At 46.7% G+C, this 26,104-nt stretch overlaps 1 protein-coding gene across 3 annotated transcripts in view; it reads left to right on the top strand.

Annotated features, from left to right (window-relative positions):
• The window catches only part of TAOK3 (TAO kinase 3), a 73,945-nt gene that overhangs the window by 45,984 nt on the left and 1,857 nt on the right, over positions 1 to 26,104 (top strand). The window contains exons 12-21 of one of the 3 annotated variants that reach the window (XM_010408551.4): positions 599 to 766; positions 3,586 to 3,792; positions 6,390 to 6,433; positions 6,869 to 6,926; positions 12,050 to 12,184; positions 20,157 to 20,393; positions 20,912 to 21,040; positions 21,731 to 21,934; positions 24,276 to 24,515; positions 25,617 to 25,829. In XM_010408551.4, the coding sequence (XP_010406853.1) occupies positions 599 to 766; positions 3,586 to 3,792; positions 6,390 to 6,433; positions 6,869 to 6,926; positions 12,050 to 12,184; positions 20,157 to 20,393; positions 20,912 to 21,040; positions 21,731 to 21,934; positions 24,276 to 24,515; positions 25,617 to 25,829 (1,635 nt within the window). The remainder of the gene's footprint in view (positions 1 to 598; positions 767 to 3,585; positions 3,793 to 6,389; positions 6,434 to 6,868; positions 6,927 to 12,049; positions 12,185 to 20,156; positions 20,394 to 20,911; positions 21,041 to 21,730; positions 21,935 to 24,275; positions 24,516 to 25,616; positions 25,830 to 26,104) is intronic. The other 2 variants (XM_019291321.3, XM_019291322.3) reach the window with 2 other exon arrangements.

The following is a 26,104-nucleotide window of genomic DNA, read 5'->3' as shown; positions in this document are numbered from 1 at the left end:
CTTTAGCCAAGGTTAAATGGGAAAGCTGAAGACTTTAATTTCCACCGCCAGCTGTACAGTTCAGGAGAATGTATCTGATAAATCAGAGAAGAGGCTTTAATAATGTTCTTAAATACCATTAGAGAATTTATTAAGTGTGCACTTAAAACCTGTGCAGGAGTTGGCAAGAGCCTGATTTTATTTCAACTCTGGCTACAAAAGCTTTAGGTATAAACAGACTTGGTGGTCTCCTTGCTGGTTTTATGTGTGAATTGGAATAGATGGATGCAGGATAAATCTTTGCAGGTTGATTCTTCTTTGTCCTGGCTGCATTCTGTTAATTCTTGTGCCTCCAAGGTTTGAAGTGTCACCTCGTGTGTTTTGAGTGAGCCAGCTCAGGAAGGGACAAATTGTCTGTGTAACCTGGAGAGATCAGAAGACCTGACCCCAGTGCAAGCTCAGAGTATTTGGAGTTTTTGAGAAAGGGTATTGCCAGTTATTGAATATGAACAGATACATTCCAGAATGGGAACTGTCACTTCAGGGGTCTCAAAAGTCCCCATTGTCCCTGGTGTTACCCCAGTGTCTGAAATGAGGTGCTTTATTTCCTTTAACTCAGCACGATTTTGTCCGCCGGGAGCGACCACCCAGGGTGCTCATAGACCTCATCCAAAGGACCAAGGATGCAGTGAGGGAGCTGGACAACCTGCAGTACCGGAAAATGAAGAAAATCCTGTTCCAGGAGACACGGAATGGCCCCCTGAATGAGTCCCAGGAGGAGGAGGAGGTACTTGTGATTTGTTGCCCCATTTACACTCTTACAAGTAATTTTAGGGCCAGGGAGATGTTCCTGTCCTTAGGGTGGCAGAACAAGCACAGCCTAGGTGAGGAATGTTGTTGGAGTATCATCTGGATCAGCAGAGAGACAGGACAGGATAATGATGAGTAGCCCTTACTCAGTGTTCAAACTGCCAGTTACTGTACATGTAAAACTTTGGATTTTTTCCAGTGCTGCCCTTTCTTCTGGAAGCTTTATGGAAGAAACTCATTCTGAGGGAGGTTCTCTGTGAGAAGTGACTCCCTGCCTGTGTGGAGGAGGGTCTTTGACAGCCCAAGCTTTTCTTTCTCATCTGCACAGTCAAAACAACTCCATTAATGTTAATATTTTTTCAATTACCATAACTTTACTGTAAAGTAATTGGCCTCTCATGAGCTGAAAAGCAAATCACCAAATTAGTAAGACTTATTTTTTTAAATTCTTTAATGTTAAAGAAGAAAAAGGTTAAAGACCTAAAATGCAGCTTCAGTTTAAATCTTGTAATAAACAACCCACTTAATCAGTGTATGATAATTAACCCTAACTGTGGCTGAGAGAAGGAAACCAGTCATTTTTCAATTGATGAGCTTAGATGGAAATTAATGTCACTTGGTGTAGGCACAATGCATAAATAAATCTATGACTGCTTCTCAGTGAAAAACACTGACAGACAAATTGATGTCTGTATTCCTTTTGCTCCAGTGGAGTGAGGCAATAACGCACAGTGAGGCACCCAAGCTCAGAGTATTTGCAGGGGGCTGGGTTTGAGGTTTGGGTGTGTCAAGTGCTCCTTTAAAGCTAAACTGGAGCTCTGGTTTAAGAAATGGGCACCTGGGTCTCAGGTGGAGCTGCAGGAGGAGGGGACTGGCACTTTGTGCTCCCCCTCCCTGTGAAGAAGCCCCAAAGGAGCAAGAACAGCAACTGCTGGGATTAAAGGTGCCCTCCAACTTCCATACCCGGAGCTTAGCTGGGGAGTGGGGGATTGTCAAACTTGTGTGCTGAAACCTTCCAGTTTCTGTCCCCACATGTGACAAGCTGTCAGCAGAATGACAGGGCAGTAGAGTGCCCAGGGAATGGCACTTGGCTGTTAAGCACTTCCAAGCTCAACAGGAAACACTATGGTAGCGTTTGACTCCAAGGTGCATCTTCTGTTCCTCCTGTCTCCACTCCTCAAAAAAGCAGGGAGAGGAACTGTTGTCTCTGCAGGGACTGGCAGGGATGCAGCTGATGACACTCTGCATGTGCACAGCATGCTCTGCACTGACCCTTGAGCCCCTGTCCCACCACAGGAGGTTTCGTTGCTCGTGTGTGTCACTAACTGGCCAGGAGAAGGAGACCCAGCATGTGCTGCAGTTCCTGCTTCACTAGGGACAGAACCTGCTCCACTGGAAATGCCACCAGACACTTCCTTCTTCTACCTTGGGCTTTCTAAGGTGGAAGATGAGCCTTACAAATCTTTAATATGCAAAATACTACTAATGCTTTCCTCAGAGCCCTTCCAAGAAGGTTAAAGTTGAAGTCAGGAAGCCAATGCTAAGGTTGCAAATGCAATCTCATCTCTGTCCTTCATGCATAAACATTCATTAATTACACAGCCTCAGATCCTTCATTATGTGATTTCTTCTGCAACTCTATATAAGCATCCTGAAAATACTTTCATTCCCCTGCGCCTATGTTCTCTGTAAAATAGTAGTATTCTGGATTTTAAGTGCTCTCATGCAGGCTCTGAATAATGATCTGCTGATTGCTTAAAAAATAATCACACAATCAAAGGCAAATCTATCAAGTCTCAATTTTATCTTTCTGTCAGTCTCCAACAAAATGAGTTCCCTGTTAATTGATTTGTAATGGAATTCTCCCCAAGCTCCCTTCAGAGGCCAGGGCAAACTGGATGCAGCAGCAGGCTGCTCATTTTAGTGAGTCAAGGCTGCTTCACACCAGGAGCTGAAGGATGTTCACAGTTCTGTCCTCACTGTGAGCTCCTTGCAAGTCTCTTCGGTGCCACTAGCTAATTACAAAGGACTCCATAAATTCTCTAAATCAGTCCAGACTAAGTGCATACTCTGGGATTGCTGTACTTCTATGGGTATGGAAGAAGTAAAAAGGCTGCTAACTTCTGATACTTGTCTGTAGAATCAAAAATACCTCTTGTATGAGGAATATTTATTTATGTATATCCAAGTTTTAACCCCTATAATAATGCAGGCTCATCTGAGTCAGCTGCTAAGATACTTCACTCACCTTTATCTTGGCTGAAAACACAAGGTTCTAGGGGTTTTTAGCTTGATAAAATAGAATTGCTGACTGCTTGGGACGTGGAAGTTATCACCTCTACACCATGTAGAATGTATCAAATAATAAACAAATGGATTCATTGTCTTACATATTTTCTGATACAGGAAATGTGTTATAGCAGATCCTGACTCAAAGCATTGTTTTAATTCAAACTTGGATCATTTCTCTTAAATTACGAGGCTCCTTCTACCAGCCATCCAGTATTCCTGGATGTATCCTGTCAAGCCAAGAGCCATGCCCAGACTTAATGATATAAGGAAAAAAACTGACTTGAAACCTGATGTAATCAGATTGCAGGGGAAAAGGCAGAAGCTGCCTGCCCAATATGGAGAATTCCAGAACCCAGACAGCCCTTTGAGATGTGCAGTTGGCAAAATAATGCCCAAAGACCCTTGAAGTCTGCAGAGTCACCTTTAAAACAAATTCTGGGCGTTGCAGGCACGTGCTGGGCAGGTGATCTGCGGGATCTGTAACTGATGCCCCTTGTTTTATAGGACAGTGAGCATGGATCAAACCTGAGTAGGAAGATGGACAGTCTGGGCAGCAACCACTCCATCCCCAGCATGTCTGTGAGCACAGGCAGCCAGAGCAGCAGTGTGAGCAGCATGCAGGAGGTCCTGGATGAGAGCAGCCCTGAGCTGGTCATGATGCATAGTGACGAGAGCACCATTAATTCCACCTCCTCCGTTGTTCACAAGAAGGTACGTGTGCCCTGGTGCTCTGTGCTGAGAGCAGGAGCTGCTGCTGGGCTTGCCAGAGTCAAATTCTATGGGGTTTTTGTCTTTAAAAGCATCTAAATAACCTCTGTCCATGTTAAGAGGTTGCTACTGAAAGAGTTGTCAGTGCCTAGGCAGGGTCACCCAGACTCCCTGCATGCCCTGCCCTGCATGTGCACCTCTTCCTCTCTGCTTGGGACATCCTTGTTTCCATGGGAATGCCTGTCCTGTGTTCTCTGCTGTGCTGACAAGTGGTCCTAGCAGCCAAGCTAACCCTCTGCCAGGCACAGTGTGTGATTCAAACCTCCCTGCACTTGGATTTTCCTCGTGAGGAGTGGAAGCGTGCAGAACTTTGGACCCTTCCCACGAGGTATGTTTGGAGTTGAGTTCCACTCAATGCTTTCCTGCTCCTTTGCTGCATGCTGTGATCTGATGTCTTTCATTTTCTTAGGGCTGAATATCAAGCTAAGGTTGTCTAGCTGTAAGCCAGCATCTCATCTCCACTGTTTGTCTGACTAATAATACAGTTTTGGCTTGGCCTTAGCAGTGTCATTTGCTAGTGGGCAGCAAAATGTAGGTTGGTTGTGTTGGTTTCATTTGCAAGGAACTTCAAAGTGTACGTTTGCTTTTTGCCAGAGGAGCTAAAACATTGCAGCAGCATGAAAAGTATGAATTTCTTGTTTGTAAGGTTACAGTAAAGCTTGGTTGTCACTAACTAAATATTTGTAAGCAGTTTTTTCTCCTGAAGTGCAGGGTTTGTGTCACTGAATATTAAGAGGTATTGAAAAATTTTTTCTTCAACAAAACATGGTCCTACATATTTAAAGATACTGGTAGAGAAGTTGCAAAGGTTTTAGGGGTTTGCCTCTTTCCTAAAGACAGTTGACAGCGTCTTCAGAGAAGATTGTTTATTCAGAAAGGTGAAAACAAGGTGTTAGGTACCAAATGCCAGCCCATGGAACTGTCCTGAATGAATAGCAGCACCACTGATGGATGTTCTGGGTGGTTATGATTGGAGGTCTTTCTTACTTTGTTTTCAAAATGTGTGCTAACTTTAATTTCACACTGTTAAATGGCCATATTTACTTGTGCATTAAAATGTAAGTTTGACGGACTGATTTACACAGAACTCATAGGTTGTAATGAATGCTCAGAGTCATTACAGTTGATGAAACATGAGGTGCTTCCACCAGACTTAAATGGCATTTGTGGAAGGAGCAGAGTTCCTGCTTGTTTCAAGACTAATTTTATGTTCTGTAATGTTATCATGCACTTTTAAAGTACAAATACAGGATTTCCGATGCTGTGAATTCAGTCCTCTTAGACTTGTGTGTAGCTGTTCAGTTGAGTAGGATGCACAAACAGGACACCACATGGAAGTTTTATCTGATTTGAAACAAAACAGGGTCTCTTGCACACTTGCAACTGAAGTGTTGTACAAGAAATCACCTCTAGATCACTTAACACAGGTGTTTTAGGGTAATTTTGAGTGCAGAAAGCCCAGGTCTGCACTGATGGTCTTCATGTTAACAGTTAATGATTGGCTGGGACTGCTGATCCTTGGAGTGGAGTAGATTCCTTCTCCATTGGAAAATGTTCCATTCTGCTGTATATAATTCATAAAGTAGATTTGGACTCTGTGTAGCAGGACATATTTCAGTCTGAAAATATATTGTTTTAATTTAGTACACTATTTTTTATTCTTTGTTACTTTTGCGAATGCAATTTTAAATGGAAAACTGCTTCATGTGTGTATTGTGTGTATTAATACTGTGTGCAGTGAAGAGACTAAAATTGCACTTCAGGGAGTTCATATCCACACGCATCCCACTTGATTTTCAAGGTGAAGTTCCTTGTCCTGGCAAGATTTCAGTTTGTCTTTGTGCTTTAACTGCGTTTCTGGAAACTGTGATGAAGCTGAGTTTTGGATATCACTCTGGAGCCCCTCACAAACACAATGGAAAGAACCTGGGGTGAGAGCTTAATTGAAGCTCTTGTTTTGCATTTAATCAGCCTTTAAAGGCTAAAAAGAAAATAATGATGAACATAATCAGCACTTTGTGGGTATAGGGTCATGTATGAGATGCTTTTGACATGGGCGAAATCAAAAGTGTTGTGTAAAATTGCAGTATTCCACAAATGTGGAACCCAAATTAACAACCTCCAGCTTGTGTAAAGGGTGTCCAAGATGGAAAAATGGCCTGGAGTGTAGGTGTTTTCTATGGCTCAAAGCTCTGAAGTGTCAGAGGTCTTTTGGTGTTTGGGCCAGGGCCCCAGAATGTCATGTGCAAGTAAAATGTAGGATGGAGGAGTCTGTGGTTGTGAGGGATGCAATTCTCAGCCTTCAGTGCTTCCAGCTGCTGCCTGGTGTGGAGAGCCAGGCTGGGGTGGCCTTGGCCTGCAGGAAATCTGGAGCAGCCCATTCCCTGTGTGGTGCTTGGCTGGGAGAAGCCTCAGGCATCTCTGTGGAGCACTCCTGGCATCTGTCCCATGACCAGTTACCCTGAGGCACAGGCTTAGGGAAGAGGCTGATGGAGTAAAAGCGCTTATAAACAACTCATTTTCTTTCTTTTTCTTAACAGCTGCTAGTTGGCTGTAACTTCCAAAAATGTTTTGTGGTCACAGGGTAAGTGAAATGACCTGTTCTGATCTGGTTAATTTTCACTGGCTATGCTAGTTCGTGGCAGCCAAGGTTCTTGGGGTTTGCCTGCATTTGGGATAAATCCTCTCTGGAAAACAGGCACAGCCTTATCCGGATAACTTCAGCACAATAGAGCTCCATGGTTTTAAATTTTTGCTTAGAGCAAAGGTGACTCCTACCTGTCAGAACACACCTGTTAGGTTGGAAGAAAAATCACTGAACAGGAATGAAATATTAAGAATAATTATAAGCCATAATTGAATGTGGAGCTTTTTATGTTTTTTAGTTTATAGCTGTGTCCTAAACTCCTGGGAGGAAAAAAATGGCAATAATTTGAGCTACTCAGGCAGGAAGCCCATCCTTGGGATCAAACCCTGCTCCCTCAGGAGGACACCTTAATCAGCAGCATATTCTTTTCAGGAAATTCAGATGCCTGGCTTGGATGAGGAAGTTTTCCTTGCCCTGTTGCAGGTTCCAGGTTGGTGACCTCCTCCATGTACATCTCAGTATGGTCAGTGTAAGAACGCTGGGTCTCTTCTGAATATAGTTAAATAACTTTGCTACTCCATCCAAGGATCATCTTGCCTATGGATACACATTCTCACATCCATCTCCTTTTAGGAGTTGTTCAGCTGCACCGGTTGAGAGCTGAAAAGACAGTTCTGATACAAACCCAATTGTATCTGAGAGCCCCCAAAAATTACAAAATGGGGCAGGGAGTTAAACTCCAAATACATTATGCTTCAAAGACACATAACCCAGATTTTAAAATCAGATAAATATCAGTTTTAATTCATCTTAAAAATGAAGATAAATGTTTTTGGCTCCCAGAGTAAGACAATAAAATGAGTATAGGCATCAGCTGATGCATCGGAGATGTTTTGTCACCTGCTTTGTTCAGTTGCTGGTAAATGGCAGTGTGAGCACGGATGACTTCCCAGAAATATTATTTTGTTGTCCCCAATGAATTTATTATTTTATTCCCACAAAACTATAATAGTAAGATGTAATCTTTTAATCTAAACAAAAATCAGGACTATATTGGGTTTTTTTCTACTGCAGTACTAACTTTTTGCTGTTTCTTGCTTCAATCTTAAAATCATCAGTGCTTTCTGAAACTTGGGCAGTAAAATGTCAGGGAAATCTTGTGATTAAGATCTAATTTATAACAAAAAGATGAAAAGAGGATGTTTGTAGTTGATCGTCACAAATTCTCGCCCATTGTCTGTAATAATGAAGTACCTTTGCAATAACTGCTACAATCTGAGTGACTGCCCAGATCCGGTAAATGAACCTGTGCACATCTCCTTTTGGTGCTACAATTAATTTCAGCATTTGTGGGGAATTTTGTGAATGGAGAGAGCTCTGGGGTGGCTGCTGCACATGAGTTACAGCCAAGGGAAAACTGAGGGTGTTGTCCTGGGTGTCAGGATTTATGACTCACACATGGAAAAGATGATTTTTATGAGATGTAGAGGATATTGAGGTAATGGCTTGGTTTTGTCTTGCGTGTGCTGGCAGTGATGACCCCTCATGTGCCTTCTGGAATCGTGTCAAGCAAGTTGGGGACAGGAAGCTTTGTCTTGAAAGACTTTTGATGCTTAAACCTCTGTCGATCGTTGAGGTACTTAATGCGGTGTATGAAGACAAACAATGCCACACTGTTGTTTTCCTTGCTCTTTAAATTCCTAGAAAGCAGGGATTTGCTGCAATTCCATAGAAGTCCTTACTATGGCTTGGAAATTGCCTTTCCTGTTTGTGTAGGAGACTGGCAGCCCTTCCAGTTAGTGAGTCCTCCTGCATCTGTGAAGGTTTTATTTGGTTTTTTAGCAAAAATCCCAGTGTGAAAGGGAGTGTTCCTCCTGAGGAGAAGGTGTCCCAGCTTGGGGCTGGGCAGAGTTTGGATGGTCAAGGCCTTTTTTCAGTGAGGAGAAGGATGAAAAGACAGTGTGTGGTAGAACTAGGATGGGATTAGGAGCAAAAGCCACTCTGTAGCGGATTTTGAACTTACGGTTTGAGTACAAACTCACTGTGAAGTGCTCAGAGAATACACCAGGAGAAGCCATTTAGATCCAGCTGGAAGCCTCTGGAAGTTCCACCAGCTCTGGTCAGATAATGCTGTGGAAATATTTGAGAGGGGTTTTGTCCTGGCAATGTCCCAGCCAAATCCCTGCCCCCCCCCCTTGTTGTGATCAACCTGAAAACTGTTTATGTGGATGATACAGTCAGAAGAACAAATTATTCCTTTGGTAGGAAGCTGAAGATTGTGGGTTGTTGGCCCTGAAGAGAAGGATTTTAATGAGTGAGTTGTGCATGCCCAAACTGGCATCCTTAACGCAAATATTGCAAAAAAATCGCAGAAAACAGGTGGAAAATAAAACATATACAGAAGATACATTACTTTAAAAACAAACCAGGGTTTGAAGTGCAGATTTGGGGCTGAGAGGTACCCTGACCCAAACTTGGTAAGTTTCTGGGGTGCTTTCAGTCTGATTTTACTTATTGAGTACCTTGAGCTGAGGTGCCACTTTTGGGTCTGTTTCCCACGCATCTGAAGCTAAAAGTTGGAAATAAAATTTCCTTATCTGTGCCAACAGTTATGACTGCAGTGTCTCTTAGCGAGTTTTTGGGAGAAGAAGAATTTTATTTTAAAATAAAAGTAGCAAAATTCTGTTTTCTGGGTTTGTAGGGAGATGTTTGTCTTTGCCATCAGTCACCTGATCTGTGGAAGGCTGGTGGAGATGTGGCTACTCTTAGGTTTATTTCTCTCACCAGCTGTCCCTGGGGCAGTGTAACCTGTTAGATTTGGTAACTCTTTGTGCCAAGTTTTTTTTTTTTTTTTTTTTTTTTTTTTTTTTTTTTTTTTTTTTTGGTAGTGGGACAGCTTTTCAAAATAAATGTTTTGCCTGTTAAGGTTCTCTGGGCTTAGCTGAGAGTTGGTGGGTGCCTGTCTGCTGCAGAGTACTTTGATCCCAGATTTAGGGGTGCCAAGGACAACCACTGAGTTTTGTGCCCACTTGAAATTGGTCCTTTGGCTTGCTCAGTTGCAAAGGAATTTTCCCATTTCTTGCCCAGCTGAGTTTGAAATGTAGAGTGTGGTTAATTCACATTCCTGAAGGGCAATTTGATTCTGCTCTGAGCTTCTCATGTGCACTGAGGTAACCAGAGATCCCATAAAACAAGGCCGGGGTGACGCTCTGTCCTCTGAAAATTCACCTCACAAAGTAAATCACAGATTAATTTTCCAGCATAAAAAGCAATTGCAATTTAAATTTGTTATTTTAGGTGGTGTTTTGGAGCATTCTGAAAAGTCTAAATGCCCATTTTAAAAGTTGGGGTTCTTTTTCAGTGATTCACAGCTTCTCTATACTTAATACTTCCCATTCCTCCTGCCATACCAGTGTAATGGAGAGAGGGAAGATGATCCAGGGATTTGGGGTATTGCTTAGCAGACCTTGGGAGCCCTTTGCACTCACAGGTGCTACTGCAGGCTCTCTGTGACATGGGGTGACATTTGTCCTGTCCCCACCTTCATTTCATGGCTGTGTACAGGACTGGTGGCTCCTGTGTGCTGTTGTTTCCTCTGTGGTTCAGGTGGGTGAGTCTGGTGTAGATCTTTCCTACAGGGTTTGAGATCCCTCCAGTGAGGCCATGAGTCAGATTAAACTGAGTGATGCTGTTGGACTTTAAGTGTTTAATTAGGATTTTCTGGGGATGGTTGTTCTAGAGCCTTAGATGTGCCTTTCTCAGGAAAATGTGCAAATCGAAGAGCCCTGTGTGTCACACCAACGTGCACAAGTTGGAAATCCGAGATCAGCCCAATTTTCAGTGATGTCTCTTGTGGTCTCACTGCCTTCCCTGTCAGACAGCACCACAAATGCCCAGTGTAAGGATGACCAGTATAAAATGAAACTGCAGCTTTTCACGACACTCCGTATTTCTGTGGAGGACTGTCCTTTTTAGCTGTTTTGGCTCATTCTGTGTCCCTTGTGTGGGTGTAGGGGAGCTGGTGCAGACTTGGCTCTTTGGTGGCCTTGGGCACTGTGCAAAGGCAAGGGAAAGGTGAGCATGGAGTGGGAACAGTCAAAAGAAGGATAAGGAAAGGTTTTGGGGTTAAAGCTCTTTTAATCCATGTGGTGTTCAGCTCTTAATATCAGCATTTCTGCACCTAATTGGCTTTTGCTTGAACTCATTCCCAGAATCCTGTTGAAAGGGACTGAATGTGTGTGGGTCCAGGTGAGAAGCAGCTGGAAATTGAGGCCAGCAGAGAGGAAAACAAGGTGTCTGTGGGGTGGGAAAGGAGCATGGGGATGACAGCAGTGTCCTGATGGAGACACCATGGTGGCTGGTTTCTCACTGTGGGGCTCTCTGACCTTCCTGGTGTCTGCTGGGGCATGGCAGGGTGGCAGAGCTGCTCCTGCTTATGGGGGCAGCTCTTCCCTTCAAGGGCTTTCTAGGCACTGACAGCCTTTATTTTGCACCCTTGAGAACTGGAAACTTGATTTAATTCAGGAAGAATCTCAGTCTTCGTTAGAGGTTTTAGGAGCTGGAGGTTGAGGATGGGAGTCATGACACTGTGGTGGGTGAAATGTGGCCCTGCAGAGCCAGTGCTGCCGGGCAGGAGCGGGGTGTGCCTGGTGTCCAAAGGCTGCTCCATCCCCAAGGTGTAGCCTGCAGGTGCGCTGACTTTTGGCAGTTGCCATTCCAAGTGGGAAAATCGCGGTGGTGTGGTTTTTTGCTGGCCTTTCTGAGGAGGGTTTCTCGTGGACCTTTGTTCCACTGCAGAATTTGCCCACGCCGTTTGGGAAAGGCACAGCTGGTCCTGGTGAAGCCTTGCCAGGGAGCAGGAGGGAAGCTGCACCGGGAACCATTTCTGCTAAAACCCGGGAGCTGTTGCTTTAAAAAGGGAAAAAAAAAAAAAAAAAAAAAATCCTTTGTGGGCTGTGGAGAGAAAGTGCTAGAACTGTGCAGGATCATGACTGGAAAGCAGGATCCCTGAGTGGTCACGGAGGTTTTCCTGGTCCTCTCCAGCCTGCCGTGGATTTAGCCAGGATGCTCATCCCCCACAGCAGATAGCAAACAAGGGACAAAGAAACCCTATCGAGGACACACCGTTCGGCAAAGGGAATGAGGCAGGATGTTGCTCTGGTGTTAAAAGGGAACAGGATCTCCGTGGCTAGACATGGGAATCACGTTTTCACCAGGATCGCTGGGTTGCAGTGCTTGAACCCGACCTTCCCGAGGACTCCGATCACCCTGCTCCGCTTTCTGCTCCCGGCTCGCTTTTTTCTGGCACATATGTAATACTGGAGGTTTAAAAAAAAAAAAAAAAAAAAGGGAGATTAAAAAAAAAAAAAAAAAAAAAAAGGCAGCCCGATCCAGGGATTCGGAGGCATCCCGCTAGCGATCAGCTGACGCGCCGAGCCGAGCTGCAATGTGTTGCTTATTCATTTTGTACGGTGGGAGCTGCCGGGGCTAAGCAGAGAGCTGAACTATGCCTCTCCTACAGCCGCGCTTGTGCAGACAGAGGGGTGAGAGAGAGGCAGCCGCCGCGGGAAGAGCACAGCCGGACTTTCTCCTTGTTTTTATCCATTTCTGCAGGATCATGTATTTATAAGGGATGAGGTGGGCCACAGGGATCGCAGGCCTGAGGTGCGGCCTACCCAGTCAGTGCAGAATCAGGCCCTCCACTACCGGAACCGAGAGCGCTTTGCCACAATCAAATCAGCATCTTTGGTAAGAGCCCCCATCCCACCCCACCCCATCCCACCCCACTCCACAGCCCCTTGCTGCCATTGCCACCCATGCTGTTGGTGCTGTTGGCATAGCAACTGGATATTGCACTGAAAGAGATTTTACCTGTGTGTGTGTGTGTGTGAGAGAGAGAGAGAAAGAGAGATATGTTAATGTGAAATATGTTTAATTTCTCTGTGCTTTTCCACTGTGAGATAACCCACCTTCCTGTGTGAAGTTAATACCATCTCATTTCCCCCTGCTCCATTTCCCACCTGCCCCTTTTGTTAATATATTTATCTGCATGTGCATAAAGTATGTGTGAGATGTGTGAAAGCTGCTGAAACGCTGTGGAGATGCAGATGGGTTTGGGAACAATAAGATCGCTGCTGCCTGCCCTGAGCTGCTGCCTGGTTTTTTTTTTCTTTTCATTCATTCATTTATTTCAAGCAACTGTACCGTGACTGCATTTTCCAGCCTGATCCTGGAAGGATTGCTGGGCTGTGATAAGGGAGAGAGAGGGAGAGGGCTTACAGCGGGCTGTGGGCTTACAAAGGGGAGGGGGATGGGATGAATCCATCAAGATTTGTACTATTGCAAATGTGATTGCTGAGGATGCCTTTGTAGTAGGGAAAGGGGTGTGTGCCAGAAGAGTTAGTTGTGTGCCACCTCCCCCACCCCGCATCCACCCGGGCTGGGAGCTGCCTTTTCCAGGGAAAGCAGTGAAAAATGGCCCTTCAGAGGTAAAATGAATGTCCTATTAAGTATTTCAGCCCGCTGGTATTAGAGGTCAGATGGACGGGGAGCATTAGAAAGTCCCCATGGTTTGGCCATGGCACTTGCTCAGTGCTATGACATCATCCTGGACCAACCCCGAAATTACACCAGCGAGCCCTCCCCTTCCCGCTTTCTCCTGCCTCCACCATCGGGGTTCTTCTTCCAGACCACCATTTCTGGATCCCCAGAATTGCTTCCCATTCCTGCATGCACAAGACACTGGGGGGGGGAGGGGGTGTGTGTGTGTGTGTGTGTGTGTGTGTGTGTGTGTGTGACCACAGCTAAAGGTTGTGAGTGGAGGGAAGCAGCAGCAGCCATGCCAGCAGCCCAAATTTTTCTGTGTGATTGTTGCTGCTGCTGCTAAAATCTAAAATGATGCTGTGGCATCTGCCCAGATGCTTCCTGGGAGTATCTGAATCTCATCTTCTGCAGGTGTATTTCTGGGTGCCCATACCCTGAGTGCTCCCTAGGCTGGTGTCCCCTGTTCCCCACCAGTTTCAAGAGTGACCTAGAAATGTGTGTGTTAGAGGACTTCATGCAGCACACCTGACAGGGGCAGGATCCCTGCTCTCCTGGAGGCCCTCTGCCCTGGGAATTTCTCCTTTTGGTGTGTGTTTGTTTGTACCCAGTGTAGTGCCAGCTCTTCTACTGCCTGCACTGAGCAGATAAAAGTAGGACCCAGTTAGGTTGGCTGGAGGGAAGAAATGATGAATGACTCATGTATCATACTCCAGACATACAATTTCATTGATAAATTGATATGTGTGATGAATATATTCATGTTCTTTTAGTCCCTGAGCAAAGCTGCTGTACCTTGTGTCCTGCCTTCAGCAGCAGAGCCCATAACTCCTGCCTTCCTTTGAAATGTCACCCCTGGGCTACTTGGGTGGCTTGAAGGGATTGCACAGCCCCTTTGGGAGCTAATGGAAGTATGGGCTGTGAGGTATTCCCATATCCCTGAGCTCTGGGGAAGACAGCTGATATCCCAAGGTCACTCCTAAATTCCACGGCAGCCTTTGTGGGGCTGGGATTGTGTCTGCCTTAATTCCTTGCTCACTTGGATTTGCGGAATCTCTTTGCTGCAGTGACCAAGTGATGATAAAGATAAAATTAATTTTGGGTGGGGAAGATGGAAAGCTTTTTGGAGAACTTCCTTTTTTGGGGGGAGGTTCTGTGGAACATGCTCTGTTGTCCCTATCATACACACATATCCTCTTCCCAGTGTAGTGGGAAGTTCCCAACACACCACCTGAGCACTCTAGGAGGTGTTGGTGTGTCCTTACTTCTGAGGTTATGTGGTGAGGCAGAAGTGTCCCTGTGTTTGCCACAGAAATATTTCATTGTGATGAGCTTTCCCGTTAATAATCTTCCATTCCTGCCTCTTCATGTTCCAAAACGGAAATCTAGGGGGAAAAAATAAAAGTTTAAACTCCATTGCACAGAATCTGGGTGTCAGTGCTTGTGTTGGAGCACTTTTTATCACTGTCACCCAGTGCCTGGATGATGTCACTGGGGAGAAGTGCTGAATGCTGCTGCTCCTCTGGCCAAGGGAGAACTTCTTCCTGCTTCCTTGTCCAGTGTTTGTGAGGAGGGCAAGGTCAGTCATGGAGCTGATACAGGGAGAAACACCTAAACATGCCTGGAATTTTTAGTGTGAACCCAGAAATTCAAGCTTTATTCATTTCTCCGTGTTAGTTTACTCTTTCAACAGCAGCTGGAAAAGATTCTTCCTATGTGAACGGGTGCTCAAGATCCCACAGTGGTTAGAAACAAGCAAACCAGCAAGCTTTGATGGTTCCCTACATCCTGGCTGCTGCCCATTTCTCAGCAGCTTGGAAGCATCTTCCTGGGCACAGAAAGGTTGTGCAGTTGGGAGCATCAGGTGGCCTGTATTACAGAGAATCAAAAATGGGAGTTCTGGCCCCATAAATCAATAATATGGGATGATACCTGGATGCAAAAACTTCCTTTTGTGAGATTTGCTGAAAACCACCCCCCAATATGAGATTGGGGCAGTGCTTTTAGAAGAAAAGCATCAAGTCTGGGGCTGGTCACTCCACAGCTGTTCCTGCTGGTGCAGTCCAGGATCTGGGGCCCTCAAGTCCTTGCTATTCTCCCATAGATCAGGATATTGCAGATGGAGGTAAGACTGGCATTCCTACAAGGAATCAAACGTACAAGTTGGATCTCTTTCCAAAAACAAGCTGAAGCAGTTTCAGGGAGTGCAGAGATCACAGAGGAACTTGTATTAGACAGCTGAACACTCCAGGTCACCCTGTGATTTTAAGAGATTCCTCTGCCCTGTTACTCTGCAAAAGCATCATGTGAATATGAAGGAAACTGGTCAGACCTCCAGAGAAAATAGTCAAATGAACTATCCACAAAGAAACAGGCTGTGGATATCCTTTTCCAGTCTTACAGTAGTGCTTTAATATTGCTGAGATTAAAGAAAATAATGAAAATGAGCAAATGTATGTAAGAAAGATGAAAGAGCTTAACTATTGTCATAATTCAATCAGCAGTTTTAGTAGTCATTTTTTTCCTGGACCACCTTTCTGTTTAATCAGTTTTGTGTGGTAACAGTAACCATCACTCACCTGGAACAGTGGTGGAAAATACCCTGCATATTTCTGCCGTTGGAGTAAAAGTTGCCATCTGAAAGGGAGACCAGGCACCTACATCTCCATATTTCACAGATTATCAGTGATCCATAAATTAAAAGTTACAACCAGAAATCTCTTGAAGCTCAGCAAGGTGGTGTTTGAAAAGAAGGGCAGAGGGCATGTTGATGAGACTACACCTCTCCATATTTTCAAGGGAAAGCTGTTTTTTGAATCTCTTCAGAGATGCATTGATCTGCACTTCTGGGTGTCTTTTAAGCTTGACCCCTTAGGTCCCCTCTGCCTCATGCATCTCCTTAACAGCTGCTTTTACAGTTTTCAAAGGCAATGATCGAGTAGTTAAAACTTCATAGAATGCCAGAATGGGTTGGGTTGGAAAGGATCTTAAAGCTCATCTCATTCCACCCCCTGCCATGGACGGGGACACCTTCCACTAGCCCAGGCTGCTCCAAGCCCTGTCCAACCTGGGCTTGGACACTTCCAGGGATCCAGGGGCAGCCACAGCTTGTCTGGGTACCCTGTGCCAGGGCCTCCCCACCCTCAGGGGAAAGGATTCATTCCTCACATCTGTGACATCTCATTTCATAGTAAGATCAGACAGTGAGGACTCTTATCAAAGGCCTTGGTGTTCTCTTTGAAATCCAAATGCCAGTGAAAGAACTGTGTGATCTCATCTGGGGCCTGCAGAGCCAAGCGTATGTGTCCATGTGAGCAGGATTCCCTGGATGTGACCAAAAAAATGGCACCAGGGCAGCCTGGCTCCACAACCAGGTACCTTCACATGGAGCTGTTCCCTTGCACCCTCTTCTGCTGAAGCACTGATGCTTTATTCCAGAGGGTTGAGTTTCTGTCAATGGACTCATCTGGCTGCTGCCTTTGTAGACCTTTCTTCTAAACTTTTGGACTTGTTCTTTCTCATCTCCTCTTGCTCTGAGAAGCAGCTGGCAGGGTCTTGCTCAGAGCTCTGCTTCCTCCAGCATAGAGGAGCTCAGTATTTTGGTTATTGAGAAGTGAGAACTCCTTTCCTTTAGGAGAGGGTTCAGTATCTTGGATAAACAATGTAAAAGGGAACTCTAAACAGCTGCTGGTTTGGAGGAGAAGTTGTGAGCTTAGCTTCCTTATGTAAAGCTAAAATCTTGGAGGGGTGAAAGAAAGTTTGGATTTTATGGCAAGTGAACTGCCTGTGGGAGTAGGTTGGAAAAGACATCTCTGTTCTCAGTTCTGTGTGTGCCAAAGATAGAGAGAGATAAGAAACTGAGAAAATGTCATACCTTAATAAAAGCTGTTCTGTTTTATACAGGTCTTTTGTTCTCCTGATGACCTGATTGTTCTATGCTGCAGGGAGAGCTCCAGGAAACTGCAGCTTCCTGGTGTGAAGGATCCTGACATTTCCTGGTTATGTGGAGAACAGATTTTGTAGTTACCACCTTTTCTCCCATGATAATCTATGGGGTTATGTTTGTGGACTTCCTCCTGAGGGGCAGGTCCAATCTCTATTCTCTGTGACCAGGGACAGGACCCAGGGAATGGCTGGAGCTGTGTCAGGGAAGGGGTGGGATGGAGAGCAGGGAAAGGTTCTTCCCCCAGAGGCTGCTGGGCACTGCCCAGGCTCCCCAGGGAATGGGCACGGCCCCGAGGCTGCCAGAGCTCCAGGAGCGTTTGGACAGCGCTGCCAGGGGTGCCCAGGGTGGGGATGCTGGGGTATCTGTGCAGGGATAGGGGCTGGGCTCAATGATCCCTGTGGGGCCCTTCCCACTCAGGGTATTTTAAATAGTACATGGAGTTCCAAGTGTCTTTGTCTGAGAACACCAGAAAGGTGATTACTGGAACATCCCCAAATTTTTTTGTTAAAATGGTTGCTGGAGCTGCTCATTCATTAGGGGCTTAATCTTTAAGACCATAATCCTTTATTCATTCATAGTCTGAAGGACTTCTCTGGTACTGAACTGGGCATGTTCAGTAACTAATGTTCATTTTTTCCACATTTTCTCATCCCTGAGATCACCATGTGCAGACTTTGTCTTCGAAGACAATCCTGAAGAGTGTTGGACTTGATTGGAGATTATGGTGATAAATGAAGTCTTTATCATGAGCTTGCTGGACACAGACTGAATCCACGAGATGTCCACCAAGACTGCTGCTCTCCTCTCTCATCTTTAGGATGAGACGCTACTTTTGTTTTCTTCTGACTTTTTAGTGTCTCATCTTCTGCTGTGACTGGAAGGCTTTATCAGCTAGGCTTGTAATTAGCAATTGCATCCTATTGTTAGGGATAAATATCCCAGATTTCATGGGAAATCTTTCCAAGATGGAGTTCTTATAATGATAAAGCTGAGCCAAATTGGAAATGGGGTACAGAGGAGCAGGGGAAAAAAACAAGGGTAAAAGTTAATGAGTTTTGCTGTAAATAAAACAAGTGCACATTCTACGTCTCATTAGAGATCAGACCAAAGGAGACTGGCAAAGTTGCTGGAGGATCCTTAGATCCATTTTTTCTTAGGCTCTTGCTGTTTGCTTTGTTCTGCCAACATCTGGGAACAGAGTGTGCTGTGCAGAACATCCCATTGCTCACAAAAGGGCCAGGCCCCAAAAATAGCACATCCAGGAAGATCTTGTACTGCTGGTGGCTCCCAGGTCTCCATCTCTCTTCAAGTGCCTCACCAAGGCTGTTCTCTCCCAGCTGGATGTCACTTAGCATTGTCAGTGGCATGTGTGAAGTGTTGGGGGTCTGCCTGTCTTACCTGGCATCTGTCTCTTATCATTAACTTGGATTCTCAGAGGAATTTTCCTTACCTGGAAGCTTCTGGCAGGGATCTTATTCTTGCTGAACTTGACTGAAATGTGCAAGTTCCTACAAACACTTCCCAACTTCTTCCAAGTGTGGCTGTCCTTGCTACGCTTGGAAAAACCAAAAGCTTTTTGAACTGTAGCAGAACACAGAACACAGGGCTAACCCAGTGTTTGTGTTTCTGTGGTCATTCCTACAATCCCACATATTCCTGCTGGCTGCCTTAGATCTGTTTGGGTCTCAGGCATTTACAGGCTGCTCTGTTACACCAGTTGCTGAGGTGTGAGTACGTATTTAATCCAGCCAACTCCAAAATAACAACCTCGTAGTGGATACTCAGCCTCACTAAAGTGACCAGCCCGAGTATGACAGTGCTGTGGTCAGGATGGTTTTTCGGTTCCTTTGCAATCAGGTGCTTCCTTGGCTTTGGGAGGCTCTTCCTAAGTTCCTCTCCACACTCCTCCCAAGTGTTGGGAGTTATTTGAGCCAAGACAGGTGGCAGCACCTGCTGCCTGCCTTGGGTGACCTCAGTCAGGGTGTTAATCTGTTGATTTTGGAGCTCTGACTTGGTCGTGGCTTCCTGTCACCTCCCAGCCCTGGAACCAGCAAGTGCACTGGGATGGCTGCTCCCTAAAGCATCTGCTCTTCTGTTGAACCTGAACCTTTCCAGCTCTGAAGGTGCATCCCATCCTACATCTGAACTTTGAACATCTCCACAAAACTGCCTTCAAATGACAGCAGCTCTGTAGTAGGGGTCAGATTTTTGGGCTACTGTGGAGGAATCCATCAGGAAGGCTCTTTCAGGCTGCAGGAGGGACTCATAAAAGGGTTCATAAAGCTTCAGTGATCACCTTTAGAGGACTTAAGTGTGAAAGCAAAGGTCCCCTTGCACAGAATCAGGGGCTGCTGTTCCACACATGTACCAAGTTTTTGGTTCTCAGGTCATATAAATGATCAGCAGATCATCATAAGTGAAGTTCCTGAGACTGTCTTTAAAAAAATTGAAATCAGTCTTGGGCACTTTTCTTCTTTTGAAATGGAAGCATCACCATTTGCATTTTCTTCTGAACATTTTTGGCACAGCTTGTTGGTTTTTTTTTTTTCCTTCCTTTCACATGGATACACTTGGGCATGGCAATGAATGTGGAACTTGAGAGTTTGTTTCAGTTGAGCAGGTTTTAAAATCTGCTTAGACCATCTGATCAATCTTGTTAAGAGCACACAGTTCCAGAACAGCATTCACTTGTTAGAAAACTTTCAATTCTGAGAGGGAATGAGCTCAGTCTGCCATCATCTTGAATTTTAAGGGGAAATTTTGAAGGAGGAGCCTCGTAGCAGAAAATATATGTTGAGGGATTGAATTGGCATGGGGATGACTTGAGGAGGAAGGAAAGAACAGGTGGGTTGGGGGCGTTGTGGATGCATCTTGGGGGTCCATGTCACCCTGAGGATCTGAGTCCTGTGTCTGAAGAAGGGTGTCCATCAGCCACCTTTGTTTCCAGATCTCCTCCAGTGTGTCCTGGAGTGATAGGTAACCAGTCGCTTCCTTTATTTGTAACACATTTTCTGCTCTGTTACTGAAAACACATAAAAGTCTCAGGAAGAGGTGGGGGCTAAAAGTTAGGAGAGAGAGAAACCTCGTGCCTTTGTGAACTGAAACAGCAGCACCTGCGGCAGCTGATTCCTGAGAGCAGAGCAGGGCCTGGGTTATGGGTGAGCAGCCAGCACAGAGACAGCTTGTGTGGGAAGGAAGGCCATGGAGCACTTGTTGCCCTGTTCCTGACCGCAGGTTACAAGACAGATCCATGAGCATGAGCAGGAGAACGAGCTGCGGGAACAGATGTCAGGATATAAGCGGATGCGGCGCCAGCACCAGAAGCAGCTGATCGCCCTGGAGAACAAGTTGAAGGCTGAGATGGACGAGCACCGCCTCAAGCTGCAGAAGGAGGTGGAGACACATGCCAACAACTCGTCCATTGAGCTGGAGAAGCTGGCCAAGAAGCAAGTGGCTGTGATGGAGAAGGAGGTGAGTGCAGGGAGCTGTCCCTGAGGATCCGAGGGACAAGAGAATCCAGGTCTCCAAGGGGGGCTGTGGGAGTTGCTGCTCAAAGCCATAGTCTGAGGTGCACCTTGTGCTCCCTGTCCTTGGCCAGAGCTGCCTCAAGTCACCCTTCTGGATGTGGGCAGTCCATTGGCATCCACCAGTGCACAGCTGGGTAAAAGAGGCTCTGGGAGCTTTATCTCACAGCTGACAAAGCCATCAGTCTAAAAATCAGCACGTTGATCCCTATAGTGAACTAGTGGGGTTGTGCCCTCTGGGGTGGTTTTGGTGGGGAAATAAGCACAAGGAAGCCCTCAGATTTATGTGAGCATTTTCTGTGCAAGTAGCTTTCCTGTGGCTGAGTGCTCATGGCTTTGTCTAGCACAGTCACCAAAATGACTGACCAAAAATCACAACACTGATTTGTGCTGGATTTTGCACCTGCTCACTCACCCTTTTTTTGGTTTGTTTTTTTTTTTTCCCCCCTCCTCTCTACATTGCAGGCAAAGGCAGCTGCAGCAGATGAAAAGAAATTCCAGCAACAGATTTTGGCTCAGCAAAAGAAAGACCTGGCGACCTTTTTAGAAAGTCAGAAGAAACAATACAAGCTTTGCAAGGAAAAGATTAAAGAGGCAAGAAATTCCCATTTTCGGGGCTGAAGGGATGTGGAATGAACGCGAACCAGTCTTTTGTTTTGATAAACTTGGACCAGCCCAGGGGTTTAAGGGATCCTGTCAGGCTTGGAAGCAAATTTGGATTCTCAGCAAGTGAATTTCCAGAACAATTTGTGAGGGTGGCTACAGGTGCCTTCACAATTTGCTGTAGAGCAGAATCTTTGAAACCAAGGGTGATGAGGGAAAGTGGGACTTCACAGAGAGTTCTTCTTCCCCTTTCTCCTCATCTGTTTTCTTTTTCTAAGTAATCAGAGCAGCCATTCAATGTCCCTTGACTAAAAGCCCTGTGATCACTTACATAAATTAGGAAGAGAAGTAACTTCATATGTAGCTTATCTGTGCCAAAATGCATTACTTCAGTAGTGTCTCCACGACATTGCAAAAATAATTTGCTGTTAAGAAGGTAAAGGTGAGAAAATGATTATCAAGGAACTCAGTGGCCACTTTTCCTCCTACTCTTGGTGTGGGTCCTGGTACAGCTGTAGGGGCAGCAGGGCTGGGCATGGCCAGGTGATAGGTCTGGTTCTGTTGGTTTTGTAGTAGGGTTTTGGTGTCCTTTCATGAACTGAATGGCAGAGGAGGAGCCAGGAAGGTCCCCAAGTCCTGTGTCACTGTAGTGCTAAGGGAAGCCTTGTTCTGACCCTGCAGGAAATGAATGAGGACCACAGCACGCCCAAGAAAGAGAAGCAAGAAAGGATATCCAAACACAAAGAGAACCTGCAGCACACACAGGCTGAAGAGGAGGCCCAGCTTCTCACCCAGCAGAGACTCTACTACGACAAAAACTGCCGTTTCTTCAAGAGAAAAACAATGATCAAGAGGCACGAGATGGAGCAGCAGAACATTCGGGAAGTATGGCACTCCTCACTTCCTCTCCCAGTGTTTCTTTAGCTGCTTTAGCTTTGTGTCTTGGCTGAAGTTAGGTCTTCATGTTTCTAGTTGCTAAATAGAACTGAGAAAAATGTAACAAAAAAGTTTTGGGAAGTGGTCTTCCATGCAGCTGTGGCTGCTTTGATCAGTTGAGGGATGGCATTGTTGACTGCAGACACAAACACCCTGTGGACCACCCCCTCTGGGCTTGCTGCTTCATCCCAGCTTCTGAAGTGTTGGATTTGGGGGATCCTGCCCCGGTTTGGGCTGTGGTGAGGGGCCAGGAAGAGCTGCGGGATGTGGATGTGGGTTGTCAAGGAGCAGCTTTTCACATCCTGCTTCCCCTCGTTGGTTTTTGCCCCTTGCCTCAGGGCTGCCTGTGGTCAAACACCACTTTGGAGAAAGAGTTTCCACTTGGAGATGTTTCTGTGGTCATCACTGTAGTATCTGAATTCTTGCTTGATGTTATTTTTGGATAAAGACGGGCAGATGAGAGGGTGTTTTAGTGAAAGCTGAGTGAGGAGTGGTCAAAAATTTCCAATTCTACTTGGCCTGCTACCCTCAGGTTTTCCAGCATATTTTGTACTTGTTCAGAGCTTTGCTGCCCTTGAGTCCAGATGTGGCTGGGGCTGCTCAGCTGCTTTGCTGAGATCCAGATATCTCAACCCCAGCACCCTGAAAACGATTGACTCCAAAAAATCAGATTTGAGCACCCTTATCACAGCATGTCAGCTCTGTGGCAGAGTTCAGTTACCTAGCATGGCATTTAACCAGGAACACACCTGACCTCCTGCATTTAAGCTCTTACGAGAGACCTAATTTTCAGAATGATCTGAGTTTTTATTTCCTGAAAATTATGTCCCTACTAACTCAAATGTTCCAGTACTAACTACTTGGATCACTGAAGTAAATAACACTTTCAAAATGTGTTTTCCATGATATTTTAACTAACCACAGAGGTTGTTTTTGTGCAAGCGGAAAGTGTTTGAGGGAAGTGGAGTGACTTTGTGTTCATGCTGTGTGTGATCTAAAATCAGGTGTGGAATGGGCTCAGGAGAAGCTGGCTGAGCTATCCTGGATGAAAGCACATGGGCCACAACTCCTGCCTGGTCAGTGTCCCACCTGCCTTTGTGCCAAGTGGGAAGTGATTTTGGCACACCAGTACATCTAATTTTTAATCTTGGCTGTCAGGGGTCAAGTCTTGCTTAAATCTAAACACATGCTACACCCTTATGGCCAAGAGGGCAGAGAGAAACTCTGCCCCGTTTCCTTCCCCATCCTCTCAGCTCAGACCTGTCCCAGGTGTAGCAGCCACAAGGGCTGAAGTTTGCAGGTGCTCCTGTTGAGAGTTACAATAGCATTACCACGTGTGAGCAGCAGCTCAGAATAATTAACATTTTTTTGCTTCTCCTGCAGAAACTCGTTAGGCTGAGGCAGCACTGGGCTCTCCCTGTGCTGAGTGCAGCGTGGGGTGGGGCAGCCCTGCTGTGCCTGGCTGATCCAGCACAGAGCACAGCGGTGAGGCTGTAACCTTAGCCTGGATCTGGGATGCACCAGCACCATCTGTGCCGGGGTACAGCTGGAGTCAGCTCTGTGCTCGACAGGGTGTGGCTGACACCTGGAGACACAAATATTTGCAATAATTAGGGAGAGAACTGGTGTCTTCCCCTTCCTGGGCTTGTAGCTTAGAGAAGGTTATCCCGGACTGTGGACACCCTGTGCAGCACCTCTTGGTGAACGCTGCAAAACTCTGTGAGCCTCGGGCTCCAGCCTCATTTTAAAAACATGCTGCACCTTGGGCCAGATCCCACCTGGACAATTCATTTTCTCACCTGAGGTGGTGTTAGAGCCATTGACCTCTGCTATGGCCACTCTAGTGCAGGTGACTGGGGAGGAGCTCATTCCCAGTGCCTGTCAGGGGCACAGGGGAATTTAAACCAGACAGGAGCCCCCGATTCTGTCGGTCACTCCAGCCCCGAGCACCCTGGGATGTATTCACTGAAAGCTGCTGCGAGTTTCAGCGGGCACAGAGGGCTTGTGTGAGGTCCTAGTGCCACCTGCTGGGGACTCCTGGGGCCATCCCAGAGCTGCCAGAGGATAGATGGATGGATTGGAGGGATGGGTGGAGGCATGGATAGATGGATGGTCGGTCGGTCACTAGGTGGTCACTCTTAGCATCCCCATGGTGCTGCTGGGTTCGTGTTTTCCTGTGACTGGTGAAGTCCCTGGTGTTGTGTAGAGGAACGAGCAGGACCCTCGGCCTCGTGAACTCGACTCCTCCAGGCAGGGATTCCCCCTCCTCAGCTGTGTGTGTCTGGCGCAGGAGCTGAACAAGAAGCGGACGCAGAAGGAGATGGAGCACGCGATGCTGATCCGGCACGACGAGTCCACACGGGAGCTGGAGTACCGGCAGCTGCACACGCTGCAGAAGCTGCGCATGGACCTCATCCGGCTGCAGCACCAGACTGAGCTCGAGAACCAGCTGGAGTACAACAAGCGGCGGGAGCGGGAGCTGCACAGGAAGCATTTCATGGAGCTCCGGCAGCAACCAAAGAACCTGAAGGTGCTGCAAGCTTTCCTTCCTCCTCCTCTGGCCTGTGTCCTCCTGTCCATGTCTCTTCCATGCAGCACCGTGCTGTGGGACCACTGCTCTCCACACCCTATGCTATCCCTTGCATCCCCTCCCTTTGCACAGAGCAGCTCTGGGTAAGGGAAGTTGTGGGCTGGGGTAGCCCAGAGCTCACAGAGAGTTTTTAAAGTGCTGTGCTAATTGAGGTTGTTGGGAAAAATAGTCCAGTCCTAAGCAAAGTGGTACAGAACGTGTTTCTGAGGAGCCGTGTGTTGTTCAGGCCCTTGCTGGTGTCAGCTTGGAATGATGAGGAGTTGGGTGCTGCTTTCAGCACCAGAGAGAAGACAGAGCACAGGGGTGTGCTGAGCTCTGTGCACTGCCCCAGTGTTGTTACAGACCCCTGAGCTGCTCTCTGCAGGAGAAGCCTGTTCCTCCTCCCAGTGTCAGCGAATCACGGAATGTCCTGAGTGGGAAGGGCCCCACAAGGATCATCGAGTCTGAATCCTGGCCCTGCACAGACACCCTGGCAATCCCACCCTGTGCCTGAGAGCATTGTCCAAATGCTCCTGGAGCTCTGGCAGCTTCGGGCCGTGCCCATTCTTCCCCTTCTGGGGGGAAGAACCTTTCCCTGATCTCCAGCCTCAACCTCCCTGACACAGCTCCAGCCATTCTCTGGAGTTCTGTCCCTGGTCATCAGAGAGAAGGCACATTGCTGTCACTCTGTCACACTGTCACTAGTTCTCAGATCTATAGCCTCCACATAGTGCAATGTTGAGGTGGGAAGGAAATGGAAGGGGAATGATGCTGTGAAAAAGCAAATACGTTTTGGGAGGCAGGCGATGGGCTGGGTGATCTGCAGGAAGCAGGGGCAGAGGGTGGAAGTGCCCTGGGCTGAGGAGGGCAGAGAGTGGGTCCTGTTCCTGGCCAGGCTGCAGCAGGGCCTGAGCTGATGCTGCTGGTTCATCCCTGTGGGAAGCACATGAAGGGGAGCACAGGGGAGCTGTGGTTCCCAGCACCCCCCACCCATGTGGACATACCACAACCTCTCCATTCCCAAAGCCCTTCACGCTCTTCATGTCATTCCTTCCTTGGCAGGCTATGGAAATGCAGATCAAAAAGCAGTTCCAGGACACATGCAAAGTGCAAACTAAGCAGTACAAAGCACTGAAGAATCACCAGCTGGAAGTAACTCCAAAGAGTGAGCACAAGACAATTCTGAAGAGCCTGAAGGACGAGCAGACGCGGAAGCTCGCCATCCTGGCTGAGCAGTACGAGCAGAGCATCAATGAGATGATGGCCTCGCAGGCGGTACGTGCAGGGGGCTCAGGGGGCTCTGGGGCCTGGCAGCACCCTGGGAGGGGTGCTTCTCCCACCATTGAATTACAAAAACTGTTTAACTAACACATCAGGTGGCACTTTGCCTCTTGTAGTAAGTGTCCTGCGGAACATGCATCCTTCCCCTGCTCCCCTCACGTGCTGGGGTTTAGAATTGGATCTTCTGAGGCTCTGCCTCAGTGTGAGCAGAGAAGCTGCTGTTCATGAAGCCCTTCCTGCCTTCTCCCTCTGCCACCAACACCAGCGGC

The sequence above is a fragment of the Corvus cornix genome, chromosome 15, assembly GCF_000738735.6.
Source record: "Corvus cornix cornix isolate S_Up_H32 chromosome 15, ASM73873v5, whole genome shotgun sequence".
NCBI classification, from domain to species: Eukaryota; Metazoa; Chordata; class Aves; order Passeriformes; family Corvidae; genus Corvus; species Corvus cornix.
The sequence above is the reverse complement of the archived record's forward strand: the minus strand, read 5'-3'. Positions and strand labels throughout refer to the sequence as shown.